Source organism: Aythya marila (assembly GCF_965140915.1).
Source record: "Aythya marila genome assembly, chromosome: 9".
In the NCBI taxonomy this organism is placed as follows: domain Eukaryota; kingdom Metazoa; phylum Chordata; class Aves; order Anseriformes; family Anatidae; genus Aythya; species Aythya marila.
In genome coordinates this window covers 6,564,086-6,581,038 of record NC_139050.1, presented here as the reverse complement: position 1 = coordinate 6,581,038, position 16,953 = coordinate 6,564,086, and the positions used below count along the sequence as shown (strand labels likewise).

At 37.7% G+C, this 16,953-nt stretch overlaps 1 protein-coding gene across 2 annotated transcripts in view; it reads left to right on the top strand.

Annotated features, from left to right (window-relative positions):
• The window catches only part of PXYLP1 (2-phosphoxylose phosphatase 1), a 54,130-nt gene extending 38,498 nt beyond the window's left edge, over nucleotides 1-15,632 (top strand). Inside the window, exons 3-5 of one of the 2 annotated variants that reach the window (XM_082767662.1) lie at nucleotides 23-149; nucleotides 10,463-10,602; nucleotides 13,186-15,632. In XM_082767662.1, the coding sequence (XP_082623788.1) occupies nucleotides 23-149; nucleotides 10,463-10,602; nucleotides 13,186-14,117 (1,199 nt within the window). In that variant the 3' untranslated portion in view covers nucleotides 14,118-15,632. The remainder of the gene's footprint in view (nucleotides 1-22; nucleotides 150-10,462; nucleotides 10,603-13,185) is intronic. The other variant, XM_082767661.1, reaches the window with a different exon arrangement.
• Nucleotides 15,633-16,953: the final 1,321 nt, after the last annotated feature.

Below are 16,953 nucleotides of genomic sequence, written 5' to 3'. Positions count from 1 at the left end.
TATATTTTTTTTTGTGCTTCAGGTCATGCACCTCATTATTTTAAACTAGTATCAGTTCAAGTGTTGATTCGACATGGAGATAGGTATCCACTATATGCCATTCCCAAGACAAAAAGACCAGATATTGACTGTACATTGCAGCCTAGCAGGTAAAATTTCTGGCTTATACCATTACTTAATGCATGGTTTGCTTGATAATTATTTTGTTCATCTCCAAGAAACAATTTCTGCAGCTTAAAGCACGGTGTGGCTTCTGATGTTTGTGTATTGTGGTGGATGAAAGTTGGCACAGGGAGGGAAGTTGTGTGACTGGTGTATGGTACTTCCTGTGAAACAGGAACTGTTAATTATTACCAAGTCTGATCAGAATAAATTCCATAAATTTCTATTAAAAAGCCAAAGCTACTTAATTATTTAGGTTACCATTCTTCTTAGATAAGCTTCTAGACACTTCCAAAATGTTATTGCATTGTTTGAAAATATCTCTTCCATTTCAGCTATACGTCTCCTTTTGTGTGAACACAAAAATGTCTGGGTCACTACCACAGGAAAATTGATATTTGTGTTTTCTGATAAGTAAAAGAAAAAGTAATATAAATATAGGTTTTCAGAGTTTCCTCTTAAATTAATGATTTGTCTCAAACTTCCCCTAGGGAAGTGTGAAACAAAAATTTAATGATAAAAATGCAAGTTAAACAAAGTAAACTGCTTGCTACTTGAAAACTGCAGGTGTACTGTAGCTAACATTCTCACACTGTCACACATCTGATACTTGTTTGTCATTAAAATGTCACTTACCTTTCTGTTTCAGTGTATCATGCTTCTGTCCAACATCATATCTTTGTAGTTTGCTGATGCTTGTCTTGATACCTGAATCAGTTTGAGCTTCTTCTAGAAGAACCTCTCTCTCTTGTTTAGAGCTTTTCATTGGTAAAGATGTAGAGCAGAGCAGTAGAAAGCAACAGGACCAAGATTGGCAGCTTGAGTCATCCTAGGTTGCTTGATTACATGTGTTTTTCTCTTTTTAAGTAGGATATGTGGTATTTTCATTACTTTTGTCCCAATAGAGGACTATCCAGTGAACCTACTGAATGTTTACAGTTGAAGGAAAAACATCAAGAAAAACTATCAGACATTAATAAAATCTCTTGGCAACTTTATACTGCTGCTCACTCAACAGCATCAGGTGTGCAGCTTTCCATGACTGGGAGTTGCATCCAATTTGTGTACCTGCATGCACTACTAAGGGAGAGAGCATAGTGGGCCTCCTGATCTACTGCTATACAAAGCAGTGCTGATATTACCATAAATACCTTTTTTCCCAGAAAAGCATGGAATCTCTTTCTTTAAAGAGAGATGATGTTCTTGCTTTTCTTTTGTAGAATTATTCAGAAGTAGCTTTGCTCTGTCAAGCTGAAAATGTAATGGCACGCTGAAAGTGCTTTTCTGAGTATTAGATATATCAAGTACGTACTTCTTGTCTTGATAAATTAATGGGCCATTTTCCTTAGAATTTCAGTAGCCTCCTATCATCGAGAGCGCTTGTGATTTTATCTTTAAAAAGGTAAAGATAAAAGAAATTGCCTTTGTGAATAAAGATCCTGAAATTTGCAAGGTTGCAGTGCTGTCTTCAGTTGTTGTCAGTGTTCTAATGTTATCCTGGCACGTGTAATTGAGAAATAGCCGTATTGCTGACCAAGCTACTGTTGTGGCTGGGGGGTGACCCTACAAAAGCTTGAAAGCTGAGCAGTTCTAACCCGTGTGTGTGCACATACAGAGATGCAAAGTTTCAGTTGCACCTGAACTGTAATACTCTTCTCCATTCTGTTAGTGAAATTAAGCCTCTATTGAAGAGCTGTGCTTTTAAATAAAAAAATCTTACATGTTTTATGTTTGTTCTTAGTCTTATACAATATTCCATGAATATACACTTCTGTATATAATATATACAAATAAATACTTCTTAAGATTAAAATGGCATGGAAAAGTAGACAGAAGAAATCTGCTTTTTATAGCAAACATGGCACTGGAATTGAGAAGATAAAAATAGCTTCTAATTTTGTTATTTTTAGTGTATATACGTACTCATATTATCTACTGTTTAAAGCAAGTATCAAAGTCTTTAGAAAAGAGTACTTTTCCAGTGCCTGTCATGAACACAAATATAAAGGACTTTTTTTTTCCTGTTATTGAAAAAGTTTTACATGTATAAAGACCCAAGTCACTTGTAATGTAGTTCATTTTTTTTTAAAGACCTTTCACCTACTTTTATGTTGACTCTTCTTCTTTATTCATACTTCAACTTCCACCAAATATTTGTTCTGTCAAGAATTGGCATTCTCAAACATCCTCCAAGAGAAGTTTGAATTGATCTGAGAGGTGCCCAACCCCAGCAGTGCTCTGCATCCGCTGCAAGCTCGCTGCCTGCCTGAGATGCAGCACGCCACACCAAGTTTGCAGACAGACATCTGAGCCATAGAGTCGTGTGCCCAACTAATTTATTTAACAAGATGGAAAATGAACAATTTGTTAATAGCTGTGGTAACATTTTTAATGATCCTCCTCTGAGGGGTGAGATTATTTTCAGAATAAAGCACAAAGTTAAGTGGTATGATCCAGGTTCCTTTTGGAGTTCTTAAAGGCTCTGATCCTCTGATCTTACTCGGTATCTGTCATGTTAGAATGTGTGTGAGAAATCTTTATTGCAGAGGTGTGACAACATTGGATGAGTTGCGGTGTTTCTCAGTATTACAGTGCCACATGAGACCTCGTTTTTGTTTTTGCTGGAAAAGCTTTTATAGGTATTTCTGCAGTTTCAGGCAACAACAGCGTGAAAGCCATGCAATCAGGACAACTATCCACAAAAGGGCAAGGCAGTAGTGTAGCTTCTGCCACTGCCAACAAGAGCGGCCAAGTAATGCAGTTAAGAGGGCACAGCCTCAGGATGTGCGGAGGCCAGCAGTATAGATGACCCTGGCTGTTACTAATTTATGAAGCATGAGAAGATCAATGTACAAATCATATATCCACTACCATGCGCCACCAGTAAAAATGAGTAGAGAACAAAAAGACTTTGTCTCCTTGAGAACAAAGTTTATGAATCTCCTGGCTGACTTTGAAAGGACAGCAGAAAGATTAAAGGAGTTGGCTCTGTACCATTGTTTCCTGATGGGTTAAAGCTGACCTTTCTGAATAAAGATACAATTGTTAAGGCTTCTATCATTATTTTGATGGAATATTTATTATTTTAACATCAGGAAACTATTTGCTGTGTTTGGCTGTTAGGCTTATATTCCTTTATGATGTAAATTTGGTGCTTGATTGTAAATGTATTTATATTGAGAGTGCTACAAGCTATAGAATTGCTACCTTTGAACTGGAGGTTTCTTTATGCTCTATAATTACGTTGAGATGTCTGATTAAAAGTCTGGCTTGTTTAAGCTTTCTGTATGTTAGTTTCAGATAACGGACTGAATATGAGCAGCATACTTCTTTATTCGACTTGGCATTCAGCTGATGGAATTCATTAATTAAGCAGATTATGCTACAGCCCCATGGACTTTTGATGGATATGCAGAATAGCCTTGAGGTCACACTTGGGTTTTGCGAATTATGGATTGTGACATACAAGTGTGGAATGAATATAAGCAAACGGATTAAATGCTTTGGAGATTCCTTCCACCTAAAACTTCAATTAATATTATTTCCATTGTTCTCGATGTAAATTTCCAAGGGGAACTGAATAATACATGTATTCCCCCCACCCTCCAAGAAAAGTATTAGAATGATGTTAGTGAAAATCTGTTTACTGTGGTGTTTGATTTTGAGGGAATAAATTAACCTCCCACTTCCCTTCCCTTTGTACCTTACGTGTTGAGTGTTAGAAATAACAGGTACACTATGTGTCTTCTCTCAGGTTTTTATCTGAGATAGAGGAGAAATGTTTTCTTGAAAATGCTAAAACGATTTCAGAAGACTGCTATAACTTAATAGTATGCTGGGTTAATTGTCATGTTCTTCGAGTTTTAGTAACAAATACTTGAATTTCAGGTTCAATATGAACATGTCTTGAAACTTGCAAGAAATGAAAGAGGAAAGCATGAGAGAGGCGAGTAGTATATTGTGAGCTAAAGCAGGTGCGGATTTTACGTGGATTGAGGTTAAAGCATGAACCAGACCACAGTCAGGTGAATAAAGATCTCAGGGCCTCTTCTGACTTCTCTAAAGACTCGGAAGAGGAGTGAAGTAGACCAGATCACTGGAAAGTTTGGTATAAAGATGTACAAGCTGCACGACTTCTACAAATAAACAAACCTCCCCCCCCCCCCCCCCCCCCCCCCCCCCCAAATACTAATGCTGTCTTTAGGATCTCTTCTGCAGACTACTGTAATCCGTTGTTAGTTTTAGTGGCTCTTTTCATTCACTTACATTCTAAAAGAGAAACAGTATAGTCCTCTGACTAAGAATTATTTCGGCTACTTGACCTTCACAGAAGGCACAGAAAACTTCACAGAAAGCTTTTGTTTGGAGTTACAAAAATATTATTTTTGCCTTTTAAGTGGAAGAGCAAATGGATTTGCTTTTGGTGCAGTTAGCAGACGCAATCCGGCGTGACACAACTACGGGGAGGTGATGTTCATTTGTCGGAAGCTTGGTGTGTCCCTGGCATCCCTTTACTTGCCCAGTGACGGACATGCTGAGGTTTCTGCAGCTCTTTGTCAGAAGATTGGCCCTCTTAGCTCTTGCAAATTTTATGTTTGCTTTAAAAAAAAGTGACATTTGCATAGATAAATGAGATTTTCTTATGGGGAAAAAAAATCTATCTCTAGTGTAATCATGTCCACGACCACAAGTTCTTTGCTGAGGCATGTAGATCTCCTGCACAGTTCCAGAGCGCAATGCTGTCAGAGGACAGCACTGTGCAGTAACAGAGGTAAGAGGAATAAAAAGATTACCTCTCCTCAATTTTGATAAGCATCCGTAATCTGCTAACTGGTCATTTTCTGTTGGATTAACTATTCCATTTTAGCTTTTAAATAAATGACTGTTTAGCAATTGGTCTCAATAATTAGTCTTCTATTGCAATCTCTCTTTTAATCATAACCTTGACAAATGTATTTTGTCTATCTGTAGCACCTGATATGGTGGTGAGGTTATATTATTTGTGCCACTCTTCTATTTTTGTGCAATTATTAAAAAATAAACTGTAGTTGCATGTGGTCTTTTCTAGATAATATCTTTCCACATCTGTTTCTTAAAGACCGTACTTCATCTTAATTAGATTAACCTTGCAATTTTCATAGATCTGTAGCCTCAAATTTGTAGGTGGTTCAAAGGAGTATTAAGCTTAATGAGTCAGAGGACAGATTGAATGCTGTGGTTTGTTGAACATCATGTTTGAAACAAGGCTTAAACTGTACTTCATTATACACAATAGAAATAAGGCTGTGGTTTAGTGCTCCAATAGCTTTGGTAGGAAAGAATGTGAAAGGATTACAATGGATGAAAAACTTTCACAAATAGACAATATAAATCATTGGTAATATATTTTTGAGTGGTCCAGGGACAAATAGCCCTGAGAAGCACAGACTGTTTTCTTCTTGCTCAGTGAACTAACTCCAGTCTGGCATAGGTGATGGAAAATCAGACGTTTGTCTTCATGCTGATTTTTTAAAAATATTTTTAAGTTGTATTTATTTACTTATTAAACAAAGATACCTTTGCTTGGAGAAATGGTTCTACCAAAAAAGGCTTCCATGCACTCGAACAGTCCGAGCACCGCTTTATCTTTTCACTTACACAGGCTCCAGTGTAGCAATGAGGAGATGATGTCATATTTTAATATTAAAGCTTTTTAAGTCCTTTACGAAATAAGATACTTAAATGTTGAATAAGGGTTTAAATATTGGTCCACATTAATGCTAGTGTGTGAAAACTGCACTGTTAAATCTGGGATCTACTCTCCAGTGTTTACTTGAAGGAAAAAAAAAAAAAAAAAAGGTGAATTTAATATTCAAGCAAAAAATAACATCCTCAGTTTTGTTACAGATACTTCATTATTGCATAATAAAATGTTTAAAAGGCAATTTAACATTTGTGAAAAATAGGAAATAAACGTTCAAAACCAGGAAAATGTATGGCTATTACTAGTGATGTTAAATAATAAGCCATTCCCTGTTCTGACAAAATTTGAAATACTTACTGTATTCATACATCCCCAAGTGCAGAAATCTACTGTCATAGTGTCCAGCAAATTACAGTAGGTGTCTTTTTAATCCACTTTTATTTTCTTATAACTTATATGGGAATACAATTTTAAGGATATTTCAGTCTTTTCAACTATACAACTGAGTAATTTTCTTTGCTTGCAGCTCAGACGGTCCCAGCAGTCTGAGCTGTGTTGCCTAGATACTCTGTCTCCTGCGGCATCGGTAAATTGGCCAGTGCAACAGCAGGATTCGTATTCTGGATAAAGGGGAAATTTTGGGGTGGGGATGGGGAGTCATTTGTTAGTTAGTAAGTGGTGTAGCAACAACAACAAAAAATTATTTTTCTTAACAGCAAGAATTGTTTGTTCAGCTTTATGCGGTTAATCAGGAGAATTGCTGGTGTATTCAGAATTGTGTTGCAGATGTGACAATGACATTAGGAACAGAAGTGTACTACAGCCTGAGATGTCTGTCCCATTCAGGCAGAATGGCTCGTACTTCTGTTGTCTGATTTTTTTTTTTTTTTTCCCTTAAATATATTTAACAAGTAGTAAGCTTTCATTTTGTGTACAGAAATGTGCCTAACGGTCAATTTTTTAATTTGTTTCTGCTAGCATGTGTTTAACTTGTGCTCACTTAAATAAATAAATAAATAAAAGCTATGAAGTTAAGCAACTTGCATCTACATACATATATGAAAAGCTATATTAATACATTGGAATGTAAATTTTATCAAGTTCTGGATACTCGTTGGACTTGCCTGACACTTTTTAGAGTGATCTTTTTGCAGTGCACTGATAAATGATTTTCTTCCCTCTTTTTGTTCTTCCTTCCCACAAGTGAGTGCTGATTTTCATCGGTCTAGGTCTGGTTCCAGTAAAATGCAGGTTTTTGTAACCTAAGCAGCAAATGAAGCAGAATGATGGATAGTGCAGTTTTTGTTGTGTTTTGTGTTGTTTTTTGTTTTGTTTTCTCATGCACGTATTTGCAGAACTTGCTAATTAGGTAAAACAATAAGGAAAATTGGTTGACATTTTGCTCATGTTTAGAGCTATACGAAGTGCAAAAGTTTAAAAAATCTAAACTTTTCTGTTGTTCAGCCATAGATGTGCTGTATCTGTATAAGCTTAAAAAGCCATTTGTTAATGGATTTATTTAATATTCTCAACTTAATTCTTCCATTTTTCACTGCTGGGCTGTGAAAATAGCAAAATGCCCGAGAAGTTGTTTTTAAAATTCACATCTGGAAACTGGATTAAGCTTTGTAATGTGTGCTTTGTACAATAGGAAGCCTCAACTGATGCAGAAGGCAACAAATCCTTTTACATGGCTCTGCTTCTCAAGTATTAATCTTTTTTTGGGTTATTAAAATCATACTATACAGAAGCAGCTGTGAATTTAAAATATAATTTGACTGGTTTTCCTTTTAATTTGAAGTTTAAAAAAAAAAAATATTAAAGAAATCCCAAACTTTTGAATATTTTCCTCTCATTTTGTTCGTTTAACCCTTGTCTTACTGGCAGTTGTACCAAAATTTAGAATAACATTTTCTTTTCAAGAAGGTTGTAAGTTTGATAGTTGTCCTTTTTTGTTGTTGTTGTTGTTTTCTTCTCTCTCATGAAGGTAAATTAAATACTGGCAAATTCAAATTTTATAAAATGGTAAGATGACATAGTTTCAAAGGCCTACCTTTCTGCTGAATGAAGGACTGTTTTGTATGAGATGTCCTGTATATACTTGCTGTGGGCATAGCTCTGTAGTAGGTCCTTTCTCATTTAAGAGATTCTCTGTTGGCTCTTCTATGTAAGCATGGAATCAAAATTTGTCAGGACCAAGATATTCAGACACTTACTTACACTTTAGTAGTTGTGTTGCTCCCTCTTGTGGTTTCTGTAGTTCAGGAAGTTTCTTTAGATCTGAGTCTTTTGTATCAAAACAGAACATATTTCTATCAAATTGTGAATGTGAGAAATAAATATACAGCCCCAACAGCTGTAAAAGTTCTTTGACAAAATTTATTTTTTTTCCAAATTACTTGGAAATTAAAAAAAAAAATACTTTTTCCAATTTTCTTGTGAGCAACATCAAAAAACAAACAAACAAACAGATCACTGTTCAGGATAAAAGTCCAATTAAAATGGCAACCATCTGGGGCAAAAATGGATTGCTGTACTGTTTCTGATTTAGTTCTACACGAGAGTAAGGAGGTGGCTGTGTACCTCTGCCTGTGTGTGGATAACACAGAACATTTCTTCACAGAGGAGAGGTGAAAAAGGAATAATAGTGTTTAACTGGGGTGGGGAAAGATAGTCTTGAAGTACAATGCTATGTGTATTGTTGTCTGGGGACTTAAGTCATGCATTTTCAATTATTTGTAAAATCTAAGTGTTGACTTTTAACAAATGAAACACTGCTTAGGTGAAGTTCTGTTGTGACAGTGGGGTCAGATTTTTTATTATGATTATTTTCAGTTTAAATCCCTCTTGATTGCATTGTTTGGAGCATTTTTTGCATATGCCATTTTAAGCACAACCATACACCAACAAACTGGAGTCGATCTTGTATTTGAAGGCTGCAAAACAGTTCAGGAGGTCTTAAACATGCTTTCAATGGCTTGGATTCTATTTCAGTGAGTTAACCTGGACTTTTTGCTTGTATCCTCTTTTCCAATTGTATCGTTTCCTTGCATTGTGGGGGCATTTACAGTCAGTTGTTGTTATTACTTTTGCATTAAAATCAATAAACTCAAATACAGGGGTGAAAATCCAGCATTCTCAGGGCAAGGCTATGGAGCTCTGCAATAGCCTTTTCTTCCCAGTCTCTATCAAGCTGTGTTGGGCAAGCCAGCTTTCCGCAATGATTATCTGTGCGTGTGCAAAAAGGGGCAAAGTGGTCACATTGCTGCATTGTCCTGCCAAGGACCATGCCAATGACATGCCATGCTGTCTGGGGCACTGGCCAGGTACAGAGGTTTCTTGGTACTCTGTGTTCCCAGGTTCCTTAGGTCATTGCTGAAGTGTCAAATTAGCAAAGGCTCAAACTACTGTTTTTTGTTGTTGTTGTTTTGTTCTTTTAAGGTGTGAAGGAAGCATTTTAAAGAGGCAAATATATGTGTGTATATATATGTATGTATGTATATTTTTCTCATAACATTCTTTTTAGCAAATCTTGTGTTTGAGGAACAATGCAGGAATGAAGTTGTGTTATGTGCTACGGCTGTGCAGAGGGGTGGTTCTGCCTAAGCTGTGCTTTTTTGCTCAGAGGCAGCATTGGCAGTAGGGGAGATGGAATGGATGCTTATGGAGTGCTTGCACAGGCACTTGCAGCGTACTGGATTTGAAAAATTTTGTTGCCATTAATGAGATGGTATTCACGTCTGTAGTCAGAAGTCTGAGTTACATTCGCAGAATGCGGTTTGATCATATGGGCAACTTTAATTACTGCTTTTGAAGTAGTATGTATTCAACAAGGTTGAATAAAACGGACAATTTGGTGTTGCTGTTTCATCAGATTCATCTCTTTATCTCTAATTTTCTATCATGTTTTATCAACCGTGGAGGCTGTGTGAATTAGCTATGTTAAGTAGTCCATAAATATTTTTTTCTTAACCTAGGACCTAGTTTGATTTAATCTTATCCACTTAAGGTGTCCAGCAGTGCTGGACTCTTTCTTCTTGGATAGTAGTACAACCCCCAAAATAGGGGGCTCTATTTTCAGTTGGTGCCACTGGACACTACTTTGCAGGTTTCGTGTGATTGAGGAGGCTACAAGCTTTTCGATTTGAAGCCTGAAGTCTGAGATTGTAGTCAGCATTGTATGTCACAAAACTTGAGAATTCCCACAAGATCGCCTACTTACAGTACTGGTCAGTTGAACCCCTTTAGATTGTTAGTGCTTTTGGCTGTGTCGTTAAAGAAACTGGATGTTTGTTCTTTCTTGCCCCCAAGGATTTAAATTTTTAAAAATCACAAAAGTGTTACTTCTTTCAAAAAAAAAAAAAAAAAAAATCATTTTCTGAAAGGTATCATAATTTTAACATGCCAAGACATGTGTCTCCCCATAACTCTTTGGTATGAAGTGGTTAGATTTCTTCTGCATGCTTGCAAAAGTCTTGAGTAAGAGCAGATGTTGTCTCAGTGGGAAATAACATCTCACCATGAAATTTCTGAGCTGACATTCTTAGAATATTTCACTCTTTGAGCTGTTTTTCCATATGCTTTTGGAAGTTTTCACATTTTGGTTTACCTCTTTAGGAAACCCTCTCATCCTCAGCTGGAAGCTTTCATCAAACACATGTCCAAAGGGTCTGCAGCCCAAATGGATGGTACCCTCAGCAGCCTGCCTCGTTACCCTAGCCATTCCTTCTGCGAGATGGGAGAGCTTACGCAGACGGGTAAGTTTCCACATCAGCTTTACATTTCACTCTGCTCTGTAAATACAGTCCACTTGAAACCATCTCTGTTATTTTTCTTCATATTGAAATAAATGCTTTTCTGTGGGAAGCCCCTCATGTTGGTCATAGCCTAGGTTTTGCTGGGGTATGAATAAAGTATTAAACTCTACCAGAAAAGTAGTGGCAGTTCTAGAAACTGAACATTATCGTGTAGCCTGCCTGCGTTCTGTTACAGATTGATCACCCTTGACATCTTTTCTAACTTTATTTTTAACAAGTTACAGCAACTTTCATTGATGTTGCCCTCCACCACAAAATTGCTTTGTCACCCGTGTGAAAAATGACATTGCTCCATCCCTCCTGAGGAAGACCTGGTAATCTCCTGCTGATGAGTTAGTGAGTCAGAAGGGCACTGGAACACTTGGTTGCCAGTTTTCATTTGTGATGTGACTGTGTCCACTGCAAGAGATTCAGATGTAGCAGACAAATTTGATGGTTGTATTAGGGAAGGAGAATAACTATTTCTAACATCTGGTGCTTTTTGCTTTTTTTGCTTTTGCTTTTTTTTTTTCTCCTTAGCTTTATACAAAGTTTCACGAGCATTAAGGAGGCTGAGCTGATATTTGTTGGGCTGCTGGTTTCTGGCCTCTTTATGTATATTTTTACCACAGGAAAATGGAGTTTTTCACTTATATCTGTCATTCCTGATGAACTTAGTTATTGGGAGAAAGGGTAGAAATGCCAGCACTTAAAGCTTTGAGACTTCCTCAATACTGCTGAGAGAGAGGCTGCTGACCTCTGCTAGTGAATGTGTGCTTCATGCAGTCTGTCCACACCAAGAGAGCAGGGAGATGGGAGGTAACTGGAAGTGCTGCAGTCAGGGAGAGGAGCACATAGAAGGAAGCATGCGAAGAGCTTGGGTTTTTGTGGTGCTGGGCTGTTGGGATTAATGACAGGGACAAGGGGACTGGGACTGGAGAGGCAGACTGGGAACAGGGCTGTGGTAAAAGGGGCATTTGGGAAGGATCTGGGACTGCTGTCAGCAGATGATGGAAAATATGAGGGGAACAAAAGGTAAGCATGAGAGAGGTATAGAAATAACTCCTTAAGAAACAGATTTGCAGAGGTTACACAGCTCAGAATTGTTCATATTTTCTACCCAGAATAACCAGCTGAACTGATGATAGAAGTCAAAGTCAGTGTATTTGGTTGCTGCTCTTCTTCTTCTTAATGTATTCACCAGTGCTTCAGAAATAACAAGTGCTTGCCCATAAGCATGAAGAAATATAACTCTTGCACAACTGGACAGAAATGTGATTGTGAAAAGGGTTAATCATATGTTGATTTTTCTCTTCTGTTATGTATGTGAAACTTTGCATTAATGGTACTTTTATCCTGCATCTTTTCAATTTTAACATTGGTCTGTTCCGTTTGATCCCACACCTTGCTGTTAGTCTTTCCCACACCTTAACTGTTAGTCTTTTTTTCCTAAGTACCAGTGGCTGAAGGAGCATATTGCAATGGATCTGAGTAGTCAACAGGTCTAGAGACCAGACAGAATGAAATCAGTGTCGAAGATTTTGGGGTTTACTACCATTTCCCTCTTGCTAGTTGTCTTTCAGAGATTCCCCTATATTTTTGAGTCCAAAAAATGCCTGTCAAATCCTCATGTTCTCTTGCCCCTCTAGAGGAAATACCTGTTAGGCATCAGTGTTAAGTCTTGCAAAGTGACCTCAGGAGGCGTCTTGTGAGATTGCTAAATAACTCCCACTGACATAGCAGGTTGCATGTAAAACGGGGTTCATCACTCTGCACAGCTGGACTGAGGTAGCATTTGGGACTCCTATTGCCTGGAGAAATTTATACAAATGGTCTGGTGTGTAATGGGTTCAGATATATTTGTTGGCTGCTGTGAGAGAATAATCTAAGCAAGGTGTATTCTGGAGTAGAGGTTTTGGTGTAGGAGAAGGATATATGCCCTCCTCCATTCCAGCTGGGGAAAGCCAAAGCATTAATAAAGAACTCCCAAGCAATTTGCATACTTCCTGAAGGAAGATGGGGAAGCCTGATGTCATTGCCACACCTCACCGTACAGTTTTATGAGTTTGTATGCTGGCTTACATTCTGTGTATTCATTTCCTGCCTGCTGGTACTTCCATTGCCTCCTATAAATGCGCAGGGAGCCCAGCATTCATGGCCTGTCTGGAAAGCTGACTCAGGTGCAGTCTGAATCTACTGTCATAACTGTCCTATTTTTATAGTCATGGTACATCCATTTAGTCCTGTGTTTCTAGTCCAAAGAACAAATATTAAACTGCTAAAGATTTAAGCTAATTTTATGGAACTAGCTTTTTCTATCTGCATGTCAGATTAGCTCCTAGAGTCCAAGAGATACTGAAAGAATAGCATGTATCTAATTTCCTGTGGTTTTCATAGTAGTCGAGCACGGGTGAAGTCCAGTTCATAACTTTTTAACTAACCATGCATTTAACAGTAGGACAATAACTGTATTTTTATTTCCTCTAAAACTCAGAAGAATCTAATCATGTGTTTTAACTAATAAAAATGAAAATTCTCTTTCAGGCGTTGTACAGCACTTGCGAAATGGACAACTATTGCGAGAAATTTATATAAACAAACATAAACTGCTTCTGAGCGACTGGACAGCAAAACAGCTCTACTTGGAGACAACGGGAAAGAGTCGAACCCTGCAGAGTGCGCTGGCGCTGCTCTACAGTTTTTTGCCAGATTTTGACTGGAAGAAAATTTACATGAGGCATCAGTGGAGCACCATTTTTTGTTCTGGAAGCTGCGACTGTCCTATGCGAAACCACTACCTAGAAGAGGAACAGCGCAGGCAGTACAGTTTACGGGTGAAGAACAATGATTTGGAGAAGATATATGTGGATATGGCCAAGATAGTTGGCATTCCCACAAGGCAGCTGAGAGCTTCTAACCCAATAGATTCTCTCTTGTGCTATTTTTGCCACAATGTCAGTTTTCCCTGTACCAAAACTGGCTGCATTGGTATGGAACACTTCAAAGTAATCAAAAGACATCAGTTGGAGGATGAGAGAGAACGACAGGAAAAGAAACTTTATTTCCTGTATGCACTATTGGCCACTCATCCTCTTCTCAACCAGACTGTTAATCGGCTGCAGCGTATTGCAGAAGGCAAGAAAGAAGAAGTATTTGTTCTTTACTCTGCACATGATGTCACGTTGTCACCTGTTCTTAGTGCCTTGGGCATTACAGAGGCCAGATTTCCACGATTCGCTGCCAGATTAGTTTTTGAGCTGTGGCAGGATGGGAAGAGACCCAAAGAACACTTTATCCGCATCCTGTACAATGGTGCTGATGTCACATTCCAGACCTCATTTTGCAAGGATTATTATAAACGTTCCAGCAAGCCTATGTGCCCACTAGAAAAATTTGTTAGCTTTGTCAAGAGGGATATGTTTTTAGTTTTTAACAGCACTAGTTATTATGATGCGTGTCGTAGAAGACCACTGTAGGCAAGGAAAGTGAAAATATTTAACTTCTGTTTAAGTGAAAGTCTGTATTTTGGTTGAGGCACAGTTTGGTCTTGTTGTTTCTTGTACCTGTAAGTACAAAAGGATGTTGCTTGAAACCTTCTTCAAATAGTTTTATTTTCATTCAAACTGTAGGTGGTCTCCAGTAGAAGAACAAATATTGAGGGAGTGCTATGTCTGTGTATGCTCACATATGCTGTGTTAACTGTCATGAACCGATAAACCACATGAGTTACTGTAGCCTTGGACTTTCTCTGATAGACTGACAGAGCACAGACTGATTTTCTCTATATTCCAGAGCAATACTTGGATACCGTGAGTTTAAAAACAAGAAAAATCTTTTTATTTTATTTTTTTTTTTTTTTACCATCAACTTTCAATCATTTTAAGCAGCTGTATCAGGATATTTATAAAATTCCAGGCATCTGTGTTAAACCCCTTGTAAGATATTCTTAAAGCTCCCTACTCAAATAGAAGCATTTTAATATTTAGGGACAGGTCTTTAAAGCAAACTGTTTACCTTTACCTGTGCATACGTACCTGAGCATGTACAAATAAGTGTGTGCCTTTTTGACCTCACAGACCTACAAATACGAGACTTTTGTTACCTGTATCAGAGAAGGGTGTACTGGAAAATGTGTGCAAAACTCTATTGATTGCACTTTCAGCACTTTGAATAGTTCAAACACAATCTAGAAATATGTTAAGGTCTTGTGACAATGAAGTAGATAGCAAACACTAACATTACTGCTAAATCTGAGTGGGAAATTAGCATTATAAATCAGTCTTACAGGGAAGTGTTGGGCTCTTTCCCATTGTGAACGTGCTCAAGCTGCTGCGCTATAAACAAAACAGTTTTAGGAATTTGATATCGTGGCTGCTTAAGACAGCTTGGCTGAACACTAAGAATTTTGTAGCTGACTTAGTATTTTTATGGACTAGGAAGCTCTTATTTTGTATGATCAGACTTGTACATATTGCACTGTGTGTATTTATAACACAGTAGAACTTTCTTACTACTTCAGTTTGTAAAGAGCTGTGAAAAGCTGACTTTTAGATGTTTTTTTCCCTTGATCAGGATGTGCGGACTTAAGTATAAACTGTCTTTTATGGGTAACGAGCAACGAGTATGTATGAAAACTTGTATTCAAACCAATTTCATCTCTTTAGGAGTAGTAAGTTGAGAACCAATTTTTAATAGACGCTATAGAAATTTTATAGTTCTGGAGGTTTTTTACACATCTAGAAATAATTTAGTCTGTGACGTGTGATTCAGTGGTGCTAGTTTATCAAAGAAAGCGTAATTAAGCATAGGTTCTCTAACTGTTGGTATTCCACTCTCTGTTTTCAATGCTGTATTTGAACACGTTTCTTTAAATAAAAATTTGGGGACTCTTTGTATACTCGTGTGATATATTTATTCTGACTTCCTTAGCTGTTAGCGATAACAAGCTTAAGTGTATTTTGTTAAGCTGCTTGTAGTGCCAATAACTTCTGCATTGGCTCACTGTAGTGCTTCATATGTTCCGGTTCCCAATCTGAGGAGAAGCAGGTGAATACTTCATCAATATCAAATTAGAAATGACAATAGCAAATTTGGGTCTGCTTTATCTCATTAAAATGTATAACTTCTGAAAAAGTTTTCTTTTTGTCTATAAGGAACTGACTGTAATCATTGTGATTGTGTGCTGGAGGGCAAACAGAAAGAGAAAATACTAAATTTGAGCTCACTTCTGTATAAATTGTTAACTAGACCATTTGTCTAAAATAAACATCAAATGCTCCAAAGAATTTTTGAGCTGTCTGCAAAAGGCAGCTCTAGCTCTTCAGAGTGTTACCTGTTGGAACTCTGATGCTCTTTGGTGGCCATTTATAGGAATGATGCTGAAGTGCAGAAAATGTTACCACAGGCATGCTATTGGTGTTTCACATCTGTTCTTTAGCAGTTTTGAATCCTTAACAGCTTCTGCAGATGCCAGTTTTGGTACCTTCAAAAGCCCGAGGTAGGAGCAGCATCACTTTTCATCATCTGAAGACAGACCACAGAAGTGCTTTGTTTTCATTTCCCTGTGCAGAAAAATTCCCTTTGTCTGTTATAGGGGTTTTGAGATGCAGCCGTAAGCTGGAGTGTGCGTGAGTTTGGATGGATTTCTTACTTTAGAGCTCAAAGAAGCCCTGAGATGGTGGATATTGGTGGATACTGCAGCTGTTCTCCATACTGAGCTTTTCTGCAGGACAGCAAAATTGCACTTGCTCTTGCCAGAGTTCTCTTTATCCTTGGAGGATAATGAGAACTGATATTTAATTTCTCATTCCTGTCTTTCTCAGCTTTGCTTCTTTGTTACGTGTAAAATTCTGCTGTGTTTAAGGAGGTGGAATTGTTCAGTGCAGTGCTGATGTGCAGTCCCGTATTTTGCCTTCTGTTTCAGTTCTGGTAGTTACGAAAGCTTCAGTTAAATATTCCCTGAACGTTGGGAATGCCAAATTACTTACTTTGAGCTCTCATGTTTTGTATTTTTTATTTAGGAGAGTCTGAGAAGGCATCTAAATGCAAAATATTTGGGTGCAAAGTAGTAACACAGAGAGAAAGTTATCTGAAAATGCTGTCGGAGAGATTTGATGAAAGAAAGAAATAGGGTGCCCTCTTGTGGAGTTTCTGTTACACAAAAGTGGTTTCATGTGAATTAACCAAGGGGAACAAACAAACAAACAAAACAACAACAACAACAACAACAACAAAAAAGCAAATGTATTTGCTCTGAAATTGCAACACAGTGGAAGAGTAGAGTTAACAACAGGTAAGCTGCAGATGGCTTTC